This window comes from Ptychodera flava, chromosome 7, assembly GCF_041260155.1.
Source record: "Ptychodera flava strain L36383 chromosome 7, AS_Pfla_20210202, whole genome shotgun sequence".
In the NCBI taxonomy this organism is placed as follows: domain Eukaryota; kingdom Metazoa; phylum Hemichordata; class Enteropneusta; family Ptychoderidae; genus Ptychodera; species Ptychodera flava.
This window is the reverse complement of record NC_091934.1, coordinates 35,475,484-35,496,866: the sequence shown is the minus strand read 5'-3', so window position 1 is coordinate 35,496,866 and position 21,383 is coordinate 35,475,484. Positions and strand designations below refer to the sequence as shown.

The 21,383-nt window shown below is 38.2% G+C and overlaps 1 protein-coding gene across 2 annotated transcripts; it reads left to right on the top strand.

The window, feature by feature from the left end:
- Window positions 1-598: 598 nt before the first annotated feature.
- On the top strand, window positions 599-16,145 carry LOC139137413 (uncharacterized). Of its 2 annotated transcripts, none has more exons than XM_070705478.1 (9): window positions 599-2,121; window positions 4,716-4,914; window positions 5,294-5,427; window positions 5,667-5,960; window positions 7,271-7,468; window positions 10,515-10,658; window positions 11,254-11,490; window positions 13,365-13,469; window positions 13,755-16,145. In XM_070705478.1, exons 1-9 carry the CDS (start codon window positions 676-678, stop codon window positions 13,806-13,808), a joined length of 2,811 nt encoding a protein of 936 aa, XP_070561579.1. In that variant the 5' UTR covers window positions 599-675; the 3' UTR covers window positions 13,809-16,145. The 2 variants fall into 2 exon arrangements, with proteins under 2 accessions (XP_070561579.1, XP_070561578.1); XM_070705477.1 differs by having other exon boundaries at window positions 601-2,121; window positions 4,716-4,956.
- The last annotated feature ends 5,238 nt before the right edge of the window (window positions 16,146-21,383 follow it).

Genomic DNA, 21,383 nt, shown 5'->3' with positions numbered 1-21,383 from the left:
TATGATGCGAAAATATATAGAAACCATCAAAGCACATACAAAGGTAATTTTTCGATTCTTCAAAATAAACAGGAAAATCTTCATATGTGATATTCTGTTAGCAAAGAATTAGCCCCTTCTCTTACAGTTGTGACTCGTGTTTAATTGTACTCATATTTTGTACACTTTGCAACATGTTTTGGAAAACAGAAACTGTCAAAATACATCCCACTAAAGGAAATTTCTACATGAATTCAATTACTTCTTTACAATGAACAGACACAGCTCATTATTGATATTCTGTATACGAAAATCGGCCCTTCCATCCTAGTTATTGCTTGTGTTCCACGGCAGACAATTTTGTATACTTTTGAACACGACTGGGAGAAGGTTCATATTTGATATTCCACGTCTAGTTTTCCTTTGCATTCAAAGATTATGAGCTCAACCTTTTCGATGACTTGTTTTTGATTGACACTGTTATAAATTATGGCCCACTCCGACCGCAGTCACTCGAAATCCCAAAGCTATAAGGTGATAATTTGACTAGACAACCTGTTAACCAATTGCCACGGGTCTACGTGGTTTTATTACACGCATTGCGTGCAAGTACCAGGAAGTGCCAGGCTTGAGTTCCGAGTATTGGTGTAGTCGACTGATATCTGTTGAACTTTGAACTGGTACGTCAACACAAAGATGGCGTCGGCTGATTCCGATGATGATGATCACAAGTCTCTGAAAGAAGAAATGCTTACATGTCAACTATGTTTTGAAGTTTATAAGACGCCCAAACTCCTGTCTTGTCAACATAGCTTCTGTGAGCATTGTCTTGAACGGTGGGTACAGACAAACCATGGTAGATTGGTCTGTCCTTGTTGTCGACAACACGTCAGTTTGCCTGTAGGAGGCGTTAAGGGATTGCCAACGAACAGAGTAATCTCTCACTTCTTCGACTACATCGATCGTTCGAAGAGAAAAGCTGCTGAAAGCCAAGGTGTACCATGTGAAACGTGTTCAACTAAGTACGCTGACAGGCGATGCATACAGTGTTCTCAATACCTGTGTGGGCGCTGCAGCAGCGTTCACAGCAAGGCCAAAAAGACACGGACACACATACTTATGTGTATAGGAGAATTCGAGGAAAAAACCCTCACAAATCCAACCATTGAACAACCAGAAACATATTGTGAGAAACACAGAGACAAAGCCATTGAGGTGTTCTGTGAAACTTGTGAAATGTGCGTGTGTGTAAAATGCGCATTGACTGAACACCCGAACCCAACACATCAATACGTGTCCGTAGACAAGGCTGCCGTCAAAGCGAAAGGGGATTTCAGTGAATTTGTGCTGGAACTCGACCGAGACAGAATACGAACATCAGATGCGCGAAATACTGTCGAACACGAACTTCTACAGCTTGAGGAAAATCTTAAAACAGGAATGGAAAAAATAGACAAACATGTCGATAAAATCATACAAAATGCTCGAAAAGTGCAAAAGAAAACCCGAGAAAGCTATCAAAAAGCTTTCGACATGAAAACCATAGTTTTGAAAAGTCAGATCCAAAATTTAGAGATAAGAGAAAAGTCTTTGAGTAACACCCGTGAATTTGCAGAGATGCAAATAAGCTATGCAAGTTCTGCACAATTTCTGCGTTTGAAAGATGAAATGAAACAACTAATTCAAAATATCTTAACGACAGAAGCGAACACAGACTTAGAAGAAAACAGTTGCTTGGATTTCAAAGTAGATGCGAGTCCTGCCGTTGACGAATTCGGACAAGTACAAACTTCATCTGCTGTAGGCCAAATGAGTGAACTTGATGAATCAAACACCGGAATCCTAAGAGTCGGAGAAGAATACACTTTTAATATTTGGACAAAAGACAGCAAAGGATGTAATACTGCGGCTGCCCCATATGTAGATGCAGAGCTTATTGCCGTGGATGACGTAGGTGATGTACCGGTATTTCACAGCAAGGTACTGCCAGTCGAGAATTCAACAAGCAATGCCGGATTGTGTCATGTCAAGGTGAACTTTTCTACAGAAGGAACTTATCAACTGAAGGTATCAGTATGTGGGCAACCATTGTCTGGCACACCCAGATCGATGAGAGTTCATTCTGCTGGAAGTTTTACAGAGGTAAGAAGAATATAACATTCAAAAATGGAGCTCCGTTTCTAGCTCCATGAATCAAATGATAATGACCAGTTGAAATAACTGCTGCACCTGTGGGGAAAGTCGAATTCAAGCGCCATTGACCGCGTGCCACGTGCCGCGAGCAACGCGCCACGTGCCAAATTTAACTATTCACAATCAGCAGTTTCAGCTAGAAATAGATGCCTGATCACTCTGTTCTACTTTATCGATTCATCTATACTTTTAAATCAACATTAGGCGCGTTCTATATGTATGAAGTGGTGACCTGCGATGTGTGTGTTCACGAATTCAACCTGTGCTGATAGGTAAGGGACGGGACAAAAAATATAGGAAGGGAGGGCGGGTGTTTTCAAAGTGATGCTAGCTCATCGTAAAAAAATGACCCTTCAAACACTTTGCAAGAAAAAAGTGATCCTTCTTAATTGTTATACTCAACAAACATTGACCCCTCCTGTACATATCATAGTCAACATCCATAATATTTTATGTGACATATAATATGTGAGGTTCATAATGTGGCACTTCATCCTACCAAATATGAAGGCTGTAGCACTTGTAGTTGCTAAGTTATGTGCAAAGTTGTTAAATTGAGGTCAAAAGTCACCCTGATTACCTGATATTTTTACAGCAAACTTTCCAAACATGATGACTGTTCAGCTGAATTCAGACGTCTAGGCTATTGGCTTGCTCAGAATTAGATTAAGTGTATGTGCAAAATTAATAAGGTACAGGATGTGGCGCCATTGGTTGCCTCGTGTCCATAAATATCAATAGTGTAGAACTTAAGTTCTGATTTATAGGAATATTCATTAAATTAAAGTTAAAGGTCATCTGGTAACTTGGCATTTTAGCAGAAAGCAGGTAACATAATCATCCTTGTCCACCAAACTTCAGACCTCTACCTCTGTTAACTATAGATGTACATAATTAATGAGGTACGGGGTGATTTGAGGGTCAAAGGTCAAATAGACATCAGCCGTATTTGACTCTCAATGTAGGGTAAGATATAGCCATTACTCAACTGCATAGGTATACGGCAAGTCAAGGTCATAGAAATTCTGTGGTTTCAATACTTTAAAATCCTTCTTATAATCAACATGGCTTAATGCTTAATATTTGAAATGTAGCAACCTTACTATATGGTCTAAAAAAATAAATGTACAGAATTTTGATTGTTCAATTTTTAATGTGACAATTTTACGCGCATTGTGATTTTGAAAAAAAAACTGACCCTCCTTCCCTATAATATCTGCCGAGTCTCTTTCTGCATATGCCCCTTGAAGTAGAATTCGTAAACGCACATTCGCCTGTGACGAGTCCATGCATTTAGAAGGTGACGTTGAAGCCCGAATGTTGATTTTTCCGTGAAAAAGAATCAATAAATTAAATTGGAGTTAAAATGATCTATTTCCAGCTTAACCTGCAGATCGTGAATCTTGAAATTTGGCTCGTGGCACGTGGCCCGTGGCCCTGGCTGTGATATCGCAGCGGTGTCTAGGGTCACCGCAGAATCGGCTGCGACATGTCTGCGTTATTGTTCCGAACATGAAAAAATGTTAGAAAATGGCCGTCAGGAGGCAATATTGGATCGTATCACAAAGCAAATTCATGTGCACATGTATGACATAGGTCAATGTCATTGAACAAACTTTGAATAAAATTCATTAAGACATGGCCGAGTTACGGCTCCGGACATGAAAAATCGTTACAAAATGGCCGCCAGACGGCCATATTGGATCGTATTGTGAAACAAATCGACATGTATATATGTATGTATGACACAGGTCAATGTCCTTGTACCAACTTAGAGTGATATTGGTTGAAATATGTCTGAGTTACGGCTCCGGACATAAAAAAATTGTAACAAAATGGCTGCCATGCGGCCATATTGGATTGTATCATGAAATAAATTGATGTGCATATGTATGACATAGGTCAATGTCCTTGTAACAAGTTTGAATGATATTGGTTGAATTATGTCCAAGTTACAGCTCTGGACATAAAAAATTGTAATAAAATGACCACCAGGCAGCCATATTTCATCGCATTGTGAAAGAAATTGACTTGCATATGTACGACATGGGTCAATGTCCTCGTACCAATTTTGAATAAAACCGTTAAGACATGTCTGAGTTATGGCTCGAGACATGAAAAAATCGCAACAAAATGGCCGCCATGCAGCCATATTGGATCGTATCGTGAAACAAATCGACGTGCATATGTATGACATAGGTCAATGTCCTTGTACCAACTTTGAAAGAAATCGGTTCACACGTCTGAGCTAAATTCAAATGAAACGTTCATTTCAGCCAGAAATGTGCAAAAATAACTGTCCACGATTGTTTACTAGGATTTTAGTTGCGTGTATGACTATGTGCACAACTATTTTGTGAAAAACATTCTAAAATCACAACAAAAGATTATTGTGAAATACACGGTGTCCTCAATCGGGGTTTAAGCCCACAACATAACGGCATCCAGTCACCTAGTTTGATGGTCCTAATGACTGTCCCTGAGATACTTTCTCAAATAAGGGGTCAAATATCTTACTTTCAATAAATGTTTCTGTCAATTAGTCAACAAATGAAACAAGGCCTGAAGAAGATACCACCAAGAATGAGGACGAAATGGAAAATGAGAAAGAAAACGCAGAAGTTGCAGAGATTGCCAAGGAAGTGAACAGTTCTGAGAAGGCAGAAGAAGAAAAAAGGAATGAAGAAATTGAAAAGAAATCTAAAGAAGAGAGTATATACAACAGCGAAGTCAGACGGGATCGTAAGGATAATCAAATTGAACTTAAATACAAATACAGGGAAGGTTAGGGGACATGTTGTCATCATGTACAAATTCGAATTGTGGCAGTGAATGTCATTCATTTAAAGAATTTGCATTTCTGACAGTGAAGTGAATTGTGATGATTGTATTGCCTTTTGTGTCCATGGCAATATAAATTAAGAACAACACTGGCAATTTTTTGGCTTAGGGCAGGTGACAGCTTGCTGAAGTCAAGTATGCAAATGATCATCTGCCCAACAGCGTATTACATACCACTTTTCAGTCGATGATATTTTATACTCTCCTCATAAGTAACAAAATATTGTTTTGACTATGTAACTCTATTATATATAACTTTTTTCCATTTTATTTATTTCAGACCAGTGGAGTCCTATCAACACTAAAGGAAAGCGACAGTATGACAGGGAATTTTTATTACAATTTCAGTTCGAAGCGATTTGTGTGAAAAAACCTGAAGGGCTACCGAAAATTGCTAATGTCATTTTAGACTCGGTGGGTAACTTTTTTGAATACTCATCGGCTAATTAGAAAAAAAGTTTTATTCGAAAGTGCAATGAAGCATAGAGCGTATAATTTGATCTGTATCCACCTATCAAATGGGTTTCCATACATTCTATTTTCACCTATTCCATTCTATTTTCTTCTGTTACAAGGGTAAGGGAGAAGGGAGTGAAATTACGGAAGATTACTATTATAGCTATTCTCACAATTCTTGTGTCTTTTATGTGCAGGTCAAACAACCTACCAGATATAATAAAAAGCGGTTAGCGCCTGGTGGGATGGGTGGTGGCAAGATGGAGTTCTACCTTGGTGGAGGTAGCACAAAAAACAAACAGGGTGGTTACATGCAGACTGCCAGGGGAGCGCCACGCAGACAAAACCAAAAGCAAGTGAGGAAAATTATATCCCGTGCTTCTCTGGGAACAGATATCAAACTGAGAACTGTGGAGAATGCATGGAAGCCATTGCAGAAGAAATGGTCAGAAGGAAAAACAGACTTTGACCCAGAAAAGGCAAAGACAGAAGTATGTGTTGCATTGCCTGTTGTTATTCGATTGCGGTATGGCTATATGTTTGTGAAAGGGGAAGTCTTTTATCCCTGGTTCTCTCATTGGTGGTTGTTGACATTGACTGTTTATGTGATTTTAGTCCTATGTTCTACTTTTAAATCTGTACAGTTAGTCAATTTACCCACAAAATCTCCATATGATAGATGTGATTTACTTACCAATCCTTGCAGGCTTTTCGGGATAGTCATATTGTAGTAAACAAGTTTTTTGAAGATTTGTAATATTATATAGGGCTCAGCCCTTGGTGTCGCGCCAGGGGTTAAGATTTGCAATGTTATTTGTATTGATTCATGATAAAATGTAATTAATTGTTACTTCATAAACGTATATATGACAACTATGCCCAGTTTCCCTCTGATGAAAGCAGTTCACGTACGTACACGACGTCAAACCCTGCAGCAGTGCAGGTAGGCCTATAGATTTTCTGTAACGTGTAAAAATTTTGGACAAAAATTGGCAAGTTTTACAATGATAACAGCCTATTGCGTTAAACAAGGGACGTATCATGCAATCATTATCATGGCAATGGTAACCGCACTGCCCAACTTCCACTTGCAAGCTGAAAACTATAGCGTTCCGTCTAAAAACTGGCAATTTTTGAATTTAATTATTGACACAGGGGGCGCTTTTCTAAAATTCAATCCCAGAACTCTTTGCGTATGCCACCGTTCATATGCACGACAGTTTTCTCCCTTTATCTATATTAACGATATTCTGTATCAGCGACAAAGTGCATAATAACGTTTACTGGCTAATAAAAGAGGTATATTTTATAAATGGCATGTTATATAATAATAATTTGTTTCGTATTTGTTTATTTACGAGTACTCAAAAAAAAACATGGCGGCGCCCATGAAGGAAGGGTACACTTCCGGTTACTCGCATAGTATATTATGAATAACGCATGCGTAGTCAGTAAGCCGCTGGCGCGACTATTAATTTCAGGATAGCATGCATGTTAATTACAATGTCGATTCTTAACAGAACAGCACCATCAGTGTCCAGTTACAGAAGAACGCCCTGTGTGTCACTGTATCATCTTACATGTATGATATTCTCAAATTTATAAAAAAAATTTAATAAGCAGAATAACGATGCACAGGATCCCATTTTGATTATACTTTATAGAGCTTTAAGTCTGACATTCCTTAATGTTTTCATTCTCATGTTGAACTTTTCCACACTCATGTCATATAAATTGTGGCTGGAATTCAGGTTACATCATTTTATAAAATCATGTATAAGTTTCGATGTTTTCCTTGCAGGAAATATATAAAAAGGTGACTGGCATTCTGAATAAGTTGACACCGCAGAAGTTTCAAACCTTAACTCAGCAGGTTTTAGATCTTCCCATTGACACAGAAGATAGGCTCAAAGGTGTCATTGATCTGGTCTTTGAAAAAGCCATCAGTGAACCTGGATTCAGTGTAGCCTATGCAAACTTGTGCAGATGCATCATGGCGGTGAGTCCTTGTTTACTTTTACAAAATGTACAGTTGTTCACACAGCTATTTTTTTCAAAGACCTGTAGCAAGATGGAAAATATATAACTGCACCATTTTGGGCTGTTATATTTGTTAAAGTGGTGGAGAAGGCTATGGTGACAGGTAAAATTTAACCCCAAACAAGCAAAACAAACGGAATTGCCTTTTCTGCTACTTTAAATCTTACATACACTTATGAAGGCTGCATTTACAAACACCTTTGGGAAGGGGTGGAGTGGGTGGGAGAATCCCCCAAAAGTGCTCTGATTTTTTAGCTCACATTTGTATACCAATGTGAGGTTATCGTATAGGTTGAAGTCGGTGGCGTCTGTCTGTCTGTCTGTCTGTCTGTCTGTCTGTCTGTCTGTCTGTCTGTCTGTCTGTCTGTATGTATGTATGTATGTATGTATGTATGTATGTATGTATGTATGTATGTATGTATGTATGTATGTATGTATGTATGTATGTATGTATGTATGTATTGTATGTATGTATGATGTATGTATGTATGTATGTACATATAGTATGTCCATCAACATCAAAAACTCACGAACCACTGCACTTTTTAGCTTGGTATTTGCTGTGTTGATGCCTCCTGGGCTATAGATGGGATTTTGTTCAAATGAAGCTTGCATTGCCAAAATTATGCAAATGAGCTTAAAAATGTGAAAATGGTCAAACATTAATAACTCAGGAACCACTGTTTTGATTGCTTTGAAAATTAGTGTGCAAGTACTTTAGGTGAACCTTATACAGTTTTATGTATATTTTTAAGATATCTTGAACTTTGTATTTTGCAGAATATTTTGGTAATTTTTATCATTTTTAGTAAAAATCCTTCTTCCCTAAAACCGCTGGCCCAATTGCTCTCAAATTTTGGTTGGATTTTTGCAAGGGTGTTACCCTTCTAATTTGTTGAAATTACGACAGAGCTGGCAAAATTACCATTTTGGGGCAATTTTTGTCATTTTTCATCATATATCGTAATTTTTTTCTTTAAAACCGCTTGACAAACAGCTTTTATATTTGATGTACAGATGCCCAAGGATAACAATAGTTAGATATGTTGAACTTGTCCTGAAATATGCAAATTTGTTATTTTAAGACAATTTTGTCATTTATGGTGAAGAAAACTTGTTCTCAAAAACTACTTGCCTGATAGCTGTATAATTTGGTATAAAAGTACCAAAGGATGTTATTAGTTAGATAAACCTTCTGCTCAAAGTGTTGGAAAACCCCCAAATTTGTATAATTTAAGTGGTTTTCTCAGTCTGTAACCTTAAATGACCTTTACCAACCCAGGATATGTTGTGAGACAGTGGTTTAGGCTTTAAACATAATTTTGTCATATTTAGTATCAATTTTTAGGGAAATTTGATCCAGAAAACAAAGCTTGGGTTAATTTTTTCATTGCGGACCAATTTTTACAACTTGTCAGGGTAAGACACATAAGAACTGATAAGAAATTTTGATCCAGGATAATTCCAGATGTTATAATCACCACCCACAGTGGAAGGCATGTCACCATCTGTAACTATTAAACTTTAAGTGCTGTTTACATTCGAATGACAGCACTGATAGCATTTAAAAATCCCAAGGTTGTAAATAGCTCACCTATTTTACATTTCCTGTCATCTGGCTAGCTATTTATGCAAACACAGTCAATAACAAGGGATGTAAAATTTGATATCCAGGGGGCGGGGTGTAGAAGACTGATAAGGTAGCATTATTTTTCTTTACCTGATCCTTTGTACATTATTTTTTCTCCATTCTCCCACCTTTTCTTTTTGTCAAGCCTTCTCTGGCTGATTTTTTTTATTGACATGTGCATATAGCACTTGGTCAAAAATCATCAAAAATACAAAAAATTCATAAAAATTGGTGAAATGTTGCACTTAAATTTTAGTGGGAAAAATTGCAGCTCTAAAAGGGTTAAGGCTGTGAACATAGTTTTTCATAATTGGTATCAAATCGTAGTGAAATTTGATCCAGAAAACGAAGCTAAGGATATTTTTTTCATTTCGGACCAATGTTTACAACTTTTCCATGTTAACCAAAAATGATAAAAATTGCATTAAAAATACAAATTTGCATTTTTCACCGCAATGTGAACACACAAGAACTGATAAGAAATTTCGATCCAGAATAATTCCAGATGTCACAGTCACCCCCCCCCCCAGTGGAAGGCATTTCACTATCTGTAACTAACTAATGAAGTGCTGTTTACATTCGAATGATAGCACTGATAGCATTTAAAAAATCCCCAGGGTTGTAAATAGCTCGCCTGCTTTACATTTCCTGCCATCTGGCTATTGTAGCTCTTCATGAAAACATGGTCAATACAAAGGGGTGGAAAATTTGATATTCAGTGGGGGTGTACCGGTTGAAGACTAATGAGGCAGCATTAATTTTTTTATCTGATCCTTTGTACATTATTTTTCCCCCACTCTCCCACCTTTTCTTTTTGTCAAGCCTTCTCTGGCTGATTTTTTATTGATATTTGCTAATGTATTTAGGATCTGCTAGTCCCATTGCTACAGAAGTTGATATGCATGTTTTTAAGTTGACCCCAGTACCTAAGTTGCAAACCTTACTTGCTTTTGTCATTCTTGTTTTTCTGGTTGCACTGTATCGAAATCATTGTCATAACATCAACGTAGAATTTTGCTGCAATGAACAGATAGAAACAACACTCATCGTTGATGTTTGGTACCAATACTAGTATGTATCAAATCCGATCCAGTGTGAGCAAAACCGTATCATTGGCGGTATTTTTTAAATGGTGCCCCTAACAAACTCAAAATATGTTCAAATGCCCCCTTGTGACTTGCTATAATTTTGAAATCCCTCCTCAAAATAAAACTGGCCTGATTTTGGAATGGCCAGATTTGTGTGAGTGAGTGAATGAGTGAGTGAGTGAGTGAGTGCGTGTGTGTGTGTGTGTGTGTGTGTGTGTGTGTGTGTGTGTGTTAAACATTGTGAATTAACTATCTAATTTTGGATACAATTTTGTTGCTTGTTACAGATGAAAGTTCCTACAGGTGATGGAAAGGGCTATGTGAATTTCCGTAAACTGTTGCTCATGAAATGTAAGAAAGAGTTTGAGAAAGACATATATAAAGATGATGAGATGGAAGCCAAGAAGAAGGCTATGGAAGAAGCTGAAACAGTACGTTATGATGTTTCATCTGTTTAGCCGTCTCTACACACAGGCGTACGGAACGTTTCGTAGATCGTCGTCGGATGGGAAGTGACTGACACTGTGAGGCCGAAGGCCGAACCTCGGTACTGTGTAATCTTATACAGTACCGTGGTTCGTCCTTCGGCCTCACAGTGTCAGTCACTTCCCATCCGACGACGATCTACGAAACGTTCCGTACGCCTGTGACTCTACATGGGAATTTTCATTTCTTGTTGTATGTGGGAGGGAGCCTACATTATGGGTTGGGCGCTGTTACTGTTTTGGCAATCATTACCCAGACTGCTGTGATCATAAGCGTTGAAACCTAGCACAGTATTCTGTAATGTACTACTTCATTTCACGATGTAGTCTAGTACTGTAGATCAAATACAGATCTATAATTCATAAATTCGTTAACATTTTCAGTGTTTCGCTTCAAATAATCTCACTTCTCAAGAGATGGAGTGATTCACCAATAACGAGCTGTAAATCTTGATAGGTCAAAAATCTCCCTGATTGCATTCATCTTGTCAAGAAGAATATAAGGTCTGTGCAAGTATTGTCTTGATTTATTGTCAAACAGAAAGAAACAAAAGACAAGAGGAAGAAAGAGTATGATTCATACGAAACAAAGATGAGGAGGCGTTCATTTGGCAACATCATGTTTCTTGGTGAACTCTTCAAGCTGAAGATGCAGAGAGAGCCAATCATGCATGACTGTGTGGTCAAACTTCTCAAAGCGCATGATCATGAATCTCTCGAGTGTCTTTGTAGCCTTCTTTCAACCATTGGAAAAGACTTGGAACATGAAAAGGCAAAGGTATCGACTAGATCCTTGTGTACCTAACGTATGTACTGTGTGGTGCAAGTAGATACAACCCATGGTTACTATACAATGGTCCAGTCCTACTACAGTTAGAGGTGTAGTTGTACCTATTTGCTCAATGACAGGGATGATAGCGTAGTTTGTAACGCCCTTGCTTGTAGAGATTTTATTTCGAAGCGTCCCCCACGTGGCCAAGGCGTGTGAAGATTGGCTCAAGATCGTACGAGAAGGCTAATTGTACTCCGCGAAATAGCGAAATGGCGAAATGACGAAATGGCGAAATCACGATTTTCGATTTTTTCCAAATAGCAAAATAAACAAATAAAGAAACTACACACAGAGAAATTACGTACCTGCCACCTAGTGTTTCTCGCTTATGTACACTCGTCTATGGGGGCGAATAGTCCAAGAGCTGAATAGCCCACGAGGGACTGTGCATACTCCTGCCAATCTACGTGTACGCGTGCACGCTTACGCAAAACATTTTTATCTGGGTACAAGAAATCTAAGGGACAAACCTTTAGATATCCGGAGGGGTGGTCAGAAACGGGAAAAAAATCAGAACAGTAAGTTTGGGGAAAATATCTTCACACTACATTGCAAAATAAACAAAATATTTAGAACACAATTGAGTAAAATAAATCTGCAAGACTCAGAAAAATAATTTGCACATCTATTCTCATTTGGAAAAAAAGAAAATTTGAAATTATCAGTTATACAAAACTTTTTCACAATCCGATCATGACCACCCCCTCCCAAAACCTAATGGTCTGTCCCTAAGCCAGGAGGTATACGTAGTTCTGTGGGCTGTCAACTTCCGGGTTCGCGATCGCGCAATTTCGCCGAATTTATCGTACTTTCGATGCTAAACTTCGATGTTGAGAATCAAAACATGTGCAGATTCACTGAATTTGACTTTGTTCGGATGAAACTCAGCAGATTTTCTTATCAATTTCCAAACTGCATGGCATACACATGGGTTTTGGAATCCACCGTGCAGATTGCAGTGTGCACCCGGGTATTTCGGCCTAACATCGATTATACAGCATACTCTAGGTAGCAGGTAATTTCTCTATGTTAGGTAATTTCTCTATCTTTATCTCTTCATTGTGCAATTTGAAAAAAAATCGTGATTTCGTCATTTCGCCATTTCGCTATTTCGCTAAGCACAATTAGCCGTACGAGAAGGAGATAAGAGATAGTGTGATACTTTTAATCAAATTTTGTTTCAGATTTCAATGAGAACAATCGAGAACGGGATATTCCATGGTTTGATCTTATTTAATCTTAAGAAACAATCAAAGACTGGTGGCAAATTACCATGTGATAACCATAGTAATTATGTAAGTTTAGGGACGGATTTCATAACTTGGTAGCAAATTTACACTAGAGACATTACAGATGAGAATTGGAGGCGTGAAGTTTTACGATCCATCTTAAATAAAGATCTAAAGTTGTGCTACAATCTACATCTTGGTTTGTTTTGTTAGCTTCAGTTACTGAAAGCATCATGATCCAGACTGGTACCTTAACTCGTAATTCCCCAAACTACGAGCATGACAGTTTGATACAAACACAATTGGAACTAATTTGGGATAATTGGATGGTGAAGCAATGTCTGTTTAATCTGCAAATGTTTTCTCATCTGCTTTTCTTTTTACATTATACACTTGTTTTTATTAGTAATTTATAATATTGCAACATTCAGCTATAGTGCACCTAACACTTTTTGAGAAATTTGAAAAATATGAAAATCCAATTATCCCAAATTAGTTCCAATCGTGTTTACACTGTATTGTCTACTCATTACCTTCAGTTAGTGGAGAAGAGTTTTAACATCTTTTGTGTCACATTCTTCTTTATTGCAGCCAAGAGTTGACCAATACTTTGCCCAGATGGACAGAATTTTCAAGTCCAAGAAATACTCAGTCAGGGTTCGCTTTATGCTTCAAGATGTCATTGAACTCAGAGGGGTACGTATAGTCAGTCATACATATAACACACACATCCCCTGTTAACTAGAAAATCTGCTTCGAGAAACTGCCAGTCTTTTTATAGGACATATTATCATGACACTGGCAATTTTAATCATGGTGGAGAGTTGATTATTTAAGTTACAGGTAAGAATTGATGACGAATGGAAGTTGTGTTGTCAACTATAACCAACAATATTGATATAGACTAATATATTTGCTTTTGGAATATCACTAACAATTCTGATGTCTGTTATTCACTCTGTTTACTTCCTCACGGTACAGAACAACTGGGTTCCAAGACGAGATGAACAACTCCTAGGCTGCTTTCACAAATAGCGGTGGGTTCTGTCCATCCTTGGATGATGTGCATGGCATGTGTGCATCCATCTGGAACCGTTGTACTAATTTGTCTCAAACTTGGTATAAGGACAACACACTATGGCATACATATGCACATTGATTTCATTTCGACATGTCAAGACCAATTTCATTTAAACTTGACATAAACACAAGGTGCTGTGACATGTATCTTTGACTGTACATACCTATGCTTACCAGTCACACATTCTAAGTGGTGCATTGAATTCAATTCAGTTACATTGAAGGGACAAAGTCGACCATTTTTCATGAATTTTGTTTGATGCGAGATATTACTTATATTGATTGACATGTCGAAAGATAATGAATGGGTGACCATGAATACATTCGACCTCGGTTTTAGACACAATCAATGGAGCCATCGCCAAAATGAAGAAATGGTCATGACCATGAATTCATTTTGGCAATGGTTTCATTTAGTTTGTTTAAAATCGGGGTCGAATATATGCATGGTCACCCATTCATTCGGTCTTTTAACATGTCAGACAATATAAGTAGTATCTCGCATCAAACAAAATTCATGAAAAATGACCGACTTTGTTCTTTTAAAGGTATACAGTCACCTGTAATCTAAATATGCCCATATATGGCCAATGGGAGTTCCTTGGTATTCAAGATGCCCATGTGAGGGCGCTGTCTTTAAAAAGCGACCACCCGCTTAAAATCTGTGATTGGTTATATTTTCTCTTTCCATGGTAACTGTGGCAAAATTGGAACAGCTGACAGTATACCTTTAAATCACAGGTGGGGACTGCGTCACTGACACTGATTTGTACTATCTTTACATTGTAATCTATGCATGACTGTATGAAGTGAAGTAGTGTTAAATAATTTATGTTCAGCTCACGATTTTTTTAGTTGTAACAATGTGGCAATGTTAATAAATCGATCTGCAATGATTATTATTTCGTTCAACATGTTTGTTTATGATGAACATGATTTCAGCTAATTTGGGAGAATTGGATCTTTGAATTGTTCTAATTTATAACAAGTGTTAAATGCCCTATAGCTGAAAGTTGCAAAATTACAAATTATCCATAAAAAAGGTGTATTACAAAAAAGAAAAGCAGATGAGCTTACATTTGCCGATTAAACCAACATGAACTACTCTATCCAATCATCCAAAATTAGTACCAATCATGTTGATGTAGGATGGACATCGCTGCTCATCGAACGAAAGACTAACGACAGGGAAATTCTCACCAAAAGAAATTTAAGACATACTTTATTGGAAGCCCGCCAAAACAAGTTGGTCTGATTCGTAAAAGCATGAATGAATTTCACTGTAATTTGTCATGAAACTACGTTTGCATGTAGTGAACCACAGGCTTATAGTAAGTGGAAAGAGTCCGCCTCTCTATTTATGTGAAAACTATGGTCACTGAATTTAAATGACATAAGCCGGAAATTGACCTCAATTTTGCGAAAGTCATTGGTTACAGTGCCTTCTACATGACCCCTGTTGCAGTTGGTCGATCAGACCAGTTTATTTACCAGGGTTGTCAAAAAGCCACTGTCAAATTGTGCGTTTTACGTTATCTTGAAAAAAAATGGAAAGTGAAGTGTTTTACTGACCTTTATCGCCAATCACGATGAAGTAGTCACGCGGTGGTGCAACTTCTGACAACATTTTCCTTGAAAATGTGTTGACATATGATACATTCAAAAAGCATATTTAAAGTTGTAATATGGGTCAGAGTTGACCTTCATATTTCGGCGATTTAACTTTATAGAAAAATCCGTAACAATTTGCAGATTTGACCATTAACAGGAACACGTGGATGACTCGAATTTGAGTAAATAGATTTAATTACCGAATAATTTGCTATTTTGGTACATACTATTGCGAGAGTAAAGCACAGAATTTGAAACATCATTTGTACTATTTGAATGTGTACGCATGAGTATTTGGTGCATGGTAACAGTTTGTGAAACCACAACATTGTGTGGACGTGGCTTCTTAAGGGCAAGTGGTCAGGAAGGCCTCTGCTGACTTTAATATATGGCCTAAAAACGCAAGAAATCAGCCAAAAAATGTCGGCAAAGTATGCTTGTCAGGTCAGATTTAGAGATGGAACCAGAAAAAGAGTGACAAGCGACTACTGCACTATGTCTACACAGTTTCTCACAAAAACACCGTGGAAAGTACCATGTACAGTATTCGTTCTCCCACCGAGCCACTAGCCGAATGCTCGAGGGCGGGTGCGAAAGCCTGAGGCAAATTTTTTGTAAAGCCTAATTTAAGCGCCACGAGCCACATGCCACGTGCCGCGTGCCAAAATTCACGATTCACAGTTGCATTTTAAGCTAGAAATAGATGCATTTTCACTCTAATTCACTTTAGGGGTGGACCATTGATATCCGGGGGGGGGGGGGGGCTTGGAAGATTGGTGGAGAGCCATTATTTTTTTCCCACCTGCTTCACCATGAATTATTTTTTTTCTACAGGGCATATGCTGGCAAATTTTTTTTTCACTTTCCTTCTTCGAGATAAATTTTTTTTTTTACCAAATTTCGGTGCAATGTTTGTTTGCTTGGTTTTTCACACCCAGTAACAAGATGCTGTTCTATCGCACACAGACTATATTCAAGAAACTAAATAAAGATATGTAAATACATGTACATTTTGATTCACTTTACAAAAATATCAGTTTACACCGGTAGATCTTATTTATACCATGGGTAACACACTGAAAATACAAATCAAACAACCTGATTACTGAGTTCTACACGCATTAACAAACTTACAGTGTAAACTTTTCTGAGAACATCACTGGTGTCATCAGAAGAGATGATGGTATCCTACATATATTTGTAAAATCATGTACATTTATGGCACAGTGTTCTCCCCAGGATTTTGTTAAAAGAGGGCGAAGACGTGGTGCGAAGCACCACAAGCGACCGCGTCAGCGGTCGCGGGGGGAGGTCAGGAGGGGGGTTGTCCCCCCTCCTGCCATTGGAGCTTTTGAAAAACAGAGATTAAAATAGTGTTATTTGGTGGCACTTGGGGAGTATTTTTTCAGATTTTTTTCATATAAAAAAGCTCAAAGGAAAAGAAATCTGAGACAGTGTTCCATAACTTTTATTCCAGTTCACTGATTTCAATGAAGATTATATTTTTTGAAAACGAAAACATAGCGACAGACATATATTTATTCATCGATGTCAAAATTGTCACCATAACACTTGCGCTTATGTGTTCTCAGCCTGATACACGTACACGTCCGACCGAGTCTAACAATAGGTCGTTTTGCTTTGGGAAGGAATACACAAGCGAAATTCTAACCTCCTATAAAAACTTCAGAGTACTCTGCTGTCCTTGGTTACCCTCAAGTTCCTAGGCATGTTTATACAGCTAAGTCGGTTATCTAATGCACGGCCCCTATGGAGGGACTGACCGTGGCTAACGTTACGGCCTGTGCCATGCAAATATGGCTGCCATCAATCACCGTCCCTCCACCCACGAGGAGGAGGGACGGTGCATCAATGAATGAGTTGCACATGGGCTTATGATCTCGGATGACATCACAAACTCGTGAGATTTGCAAGATCGATGAGAATTACGTTTGCAGCCTGCAGGATCGACGCTCAAGCTTGCATTTTGCTTGTAAATCACTGTCAACTTTTTTCCCCGTACATTTTATTGTTTTATTTTTCAAAAAAATAAATCTTTTTCATTTCTGGCAAGGGGGCGCTCGGAATTTACAAGAGGGCGCCACGCCCCTGTTACCTTATTCAGGGAGAACCTGGACCAGGCATTTACTTGTGCTTGAAAAAAATATGTCATTGTCTGACAAGTGTCCTGGTTTGAGTGATATTAGCAAGTTGAACAGTCCACTTGACTGACTGAGTTCACTTGACCCAGTTCATGGCAGGCTGTCTCTCTTCTTGTGGTATTTTGACAAAATCCATACATTCAGATTTACACATTTCTGGAAAACACTGGTGAGCAATTTCAATTTCAGCATACTTCCTCTAATCAGAAGGTCATGTATACTGTACAATTGTTCATATTCAGTTATTGTTCCTCAAGTTTGAAATGGTTTATGCTTTATAAAACTCCAGAGCTACTGCTTGATTTTTATTGATGCTGCAGTGTGCATCGAACAATTGCCAAGATTTTTTTTTCCGAGTCGCAATGGTCCATAATTGTTTTTCCATCAGCCACTTAAAGCCAGATTTTTTTTTCGAGCAACTCCACCTGGCATCTTTTTTCCCCTCAAAATCTTCCAAGCCCCCCCAGGATATCAAATGGTCCACCCCTTATCGATTCATCTTCACTGTTAAATCACATTTAATAGACGCCTTGTATGTGCATGAAGTTGTGACCTGCGATATGTGTGTTCACGAATTCAACATGTGCTGGCCGGTAAGGGATTGGAAAAAATTATAGGGAGGGAGGGCGAATTTTCAAAATGATGCTGAGAAAAGTAACTCTCCCCAATTGTTATGTCCAACAAACATTGACCGTCCCATAGTCCACATCAATAATATTTTATTTGACAAATATTTACTAATTCATAATGTGACGCCTTATACCACCAAATGTGAAGGCTGTTGCACTAATTTACTGGCAAATATGTTAAACTCAGGTCAAAGGTCATCCTGGCACGTAATAATTTTGTTGTAATCTTTCCTCCCATGATGGCCGTCCGGCAAAAATCAGACCTGTAGCCATATTGGCTAGCCGTGAATTGGACATGTGCATAATTAATAAGATACAGGATGTTGCACCATTGGTTGCCTCATGTCCATAAATATCAATGGTGTAGAACTTGTAGTTACTGATTTATTGGAATATTCGTTAAATCGAGGCCAAATGTCATCCTGGTCTCTTGACATTTTAGCAGAAATCTTAGGTAACATAATCATCTCCGTCCACTAAACTTCAGACGTCTACTTCTGTTAGCTAGCCTATAATTTATAGATGTGCATAATTAGTGAGGTACAGGATGATTTTAGGGTCGAAGGTCGGTGTCCCATACCAGTCACCATTCGATAGACACCAGCCGTCTTTGACTTTTACGTAGGATAAGAGATAGCCACAGCTTAGTTGCAGAGGGGGTATAGGGCAGGTCAAAGGTCATAAATTCTCAAAAATAATATTGCAAAAATCTTCTTAATATTATCATAGCTTAAGACCTAGATATTTGAAATATAGCAACCTTACCATATAGTCTACAAAATCAATGTACAGAATTTTGATTGATCAATTTCTAATGTTACAATTTTACGAGGTGTGAGTTTGAAAAACACTGGCCCCCCTCCCTACAATTTCTCTTGAGTCCCTTTCTGCATATGCCCCTTGATGTAGAGTTAATAATCACACATTCGCTGGTCACCAGTTCATGCATTTTGAAGGTGGCGTTGACGCCCGAATATTGATTTATCCATGAAAATGAATCAATGAATTAAATTGGAGTGAAAATGCACCTATTTCTGGCTTAACATGCTAATCGTGCATCGTGAACTTTGGCTCGCGGCACGTGGAACGTGGCGCTTGAATTAGGCTTACCGGCTTTTTTTAGACATGCTCAGATGTCTGATAGGTCTCAAGGCACCAGAGCGCCCTCGCACGACAACATCTTTCAGTCTACAATTTATCTCTACACTTCGGCCTAATATCAATATATATATGAATATAACTCACAATACGCTCCTTAATAGCAACATCGCGCACGCGCCTGTGCCTCGACGCACAAGATGCAGTGAAGGAATAGAATGTTTAAGGTTTGCAAAATTATGGTGCTCGTAACAGATAGGAAGCAAAATAACTAATTAAGCAATTAATGTTGATGTCGATATCTCTTTTTTTAAAATATATGTATCGTTTTGCAACAAAATGTCACGGACTGTCAAGTGAAGAGATGAGATGTGAAACAGTCTCTGTTTCACATTTCTTTGTGTAAAGAAGCATCGATAACACCAAGAAAGTCGTTCTTGTTGTCTTAACCACCTGTTAAAGATTGTAAATTGCTTGTTTTCGGGTTAAATTTCACCTATCCCTAATCCTTTTCTGCTAATCATCACAAAGGTTAGTATTGACTTGCATGGCCAAAATCAGTCCAGTTCACACAGTTGATCATTTAAAAGGTCTATTCATGGTGTTAAAGGTATACTGTCACTTCCAATTTTGCCACAGCTACCATGGAAAGAGAAAATCTAACCAATCACAGATTTTAAGCGGGTGGCCGCTATTTTAAAAACAGCGCCCTCACATGGGCATTTTGAATACCAAGGAACGCCCCTTTGACCATATATCGGCATATTTAGATTATAGATGACTGTATACCTTTAATCAATGATGTGTTAATTTAGTATGTAAATGTCTTGGTTTGACTTATGACCAACTTACTTTCTCTGCAGGTGTAGGCAAAGGTTCGAATGCTGCACAATAAAGTTCAGACCAAACATTCCTGATTCAACATTGTCATAAATGTTTTCTACACGTTCTGCTTTTCTTTCTCCCCGTTTTCCGTGCTTTGCATCGCAACATATAATTTCTTGCAGTGTTTTTGTAATGTGAAACAAACTGAACATAAAGTTTAGGTGATAACATTGTCATTTTAAGACAGACAAACCATGAAAAGGATTTGTGAGGTACGCGTCCCCTGAGCCTTCTGACATTCTGGTGCTTAGACTTCCGAGCCTGCCCCAGGGGCTTGAGCAATCTCCTGGAACTTGATTGTAGGCCTATTGCTAAGAAGAGACACTGTAAGTGGTAAGGACAAGGTGTCAACCCTGCTGATTGTAACACCCCATAATGATTATAATTGATGATCTCAATGTCTGGGATTTATTGGGAACTATGACGATGGTCCGTGTACAAACAGACTGCACATAGGAATGTCGTAGTCTACAACATCTGGACAACTGCATTTCTGTCTGTGTCACTTTCCAACACATAACAGACAAAAAGCAGTTGAGTTCTGTTGCACTCATTTAGGTATAGTCAAATTGGAATGTTGCACACATTTAGGTCTAGTCAAATTTGATCTAGTCAAATTGGAATGTTGCACTCTTTTAGGTCTAGCCAAATGGGAAATTGCACTCATTTAGGTCTAGTCAAATTGGAATGTTGCACTCATTTAGGTCTAGTCAAATTGGAATGTTGCACTCATTTAGGTCTAGTCAAATTGGAATGTTGCACTCATTTAGGTCTAGCCAAATTGGAATGTTGCACTCATTTAGGTCTAGCCAAATTGGAATGTTGCACTCATTTAGGTCTAGCCAAATTGGAATGTTGCACTCATTTAGGTCTAGCCAAATTGGAATGTTGCACTCATTTAGGTCTAGCCAAATTGGAATGTTGCACTCATTTAGGTCTAGCCAAATTGGAATGTTGCACTCATTTAGGTCTAGCCAAATTGGAAATCCTACCTTACAAAACTAATTACTAGTTTCATTTTATTCCATCAGAAGATACCAACGGGCTACTTCATTTTTTATTTCCAGAAAAATATTTCTATGGTGGTTTATCTAGAATAGTATGAGTCTTTGGGTATTTTTTCTCATGGAAAAAAACAGCCCACA